Source organism: Pundamilia nyererei, unplaced genomic scaffold (assembly GCF_000239375.1).
Source record: "Pundamilia nyererei isolate P.nyererei 1_Seehausen unplaced genomic scaffold, PunNye1.0 scaffold03250, whole genome shotgun sequence".
NCBI classification, from domain to species: domain Eukaryota; kingdom Metazoa; phylum Chordata; class Actinopteri; order Cichliformes; family Cichlidae; genus Pundamilia; species Pundamilia nyererei.
This window is the reverse complement of record NW_005190651.1, coordinates 483-1,471: the sequence shown is the minus strand read 5'-3', so window position 1 is coordinate 1,471 and position 989 is coordinate 483. Positions and strand designations below refer to the sequence as shown.

General features: G+C 36.2%; 1 protein-coding gene across 1 annotated transcript; it reads left to right on the top strand.

Annotated features, from left to right (window-relative positions):
- Positions 1-12: 12 nt before the first annotated feature.
- On the top strand, positions 13-673 carry LOC106456065 (zinc finger protein 345-like; the record flags this gene model as incomplete). The annotated part of the gene is made up of 1 exon (XM_013908222.1): positions 13-673. A coding segment is annotated over exon 1 (661 nt), but the record flags the coding sequence as incomplete, so codon positions are not given.
- Positions 674-989: the final 316 nt, after the last annotated feature.

Sequence of the window (989 nt, the reverse complement as noted above, 5' to 3'; positions counted from 1 at the left end):
TATAATTATGAAATGACAAGACATTATAGAATCCACACAGGCGAGAAACCGTATTCATGCACTATTTGTGGCAAAGGTTTCGTATGTACTGGCTCTTTAGCAAAGCACAGAAGAGCTCACACAGGTGAGAAGCCTTATTCTTGTATAACATGTGGGAAAAAGTTTGCTTATAACAGTGATTTACTGAGACACCTGAAGACGCACACTGGTCAGAAACCATATCATTGTAAAAGATGTGGGAAAATGTTTCTATATAAAAGTGATTTACTGAAACACATGCGGACTCACACAGGTGAGAAACCATATGGATGTAAAACATGTGGGAAAATGTTTGCTTATAATGGTGATTTACTGAAGCACACAAGAGCTCATACAGGTGAAAAGCCATATCATTGTAAAACATGTGGGAAAATGTTCGGATACAGTAGTTCTCTGTTAAAACACATGGGAATTCACACAGGTGTGAAACCACATCATTGTAAAACATGTGGGAAAATGTTTGCTTCTAATAGTGATTTAGTGAAACACACGAGGATGCACACTGGTGAGAGACCATATCATTGTAAAACTTGTGGGAAAGTATTTGGATATAGTAGTTCCTTATTGAAACACATGAGAATGCATACAGGTGTCAAACCATATCATTGTAAAACATGTGGGAAATCGTTCACCTGTAACTCTATTTTGACAGAACACATAAGAACACACACATTTTGAGAAACCATATGAATGTAAAACATGTGGGAAAAGGTTTAACTCTAGAACTCATTTGTAGCGCCACATGAAAACTCACGCTAAGCGGTGCACTATCGATACAAGATTATTGGCTTAGTGAGCTGCGTTGAGCTAAAAGTCAGAGGTTTGTGTCACAAAAGTTGCTTTTTTTTTAAATCTGGTTTTAATTACCCTGTTCAGCTATGAATAATTGAAAGAGGTATGAATATAAATATTGATTTAAAGATTATGGTAACTTACACTGAACACATAAG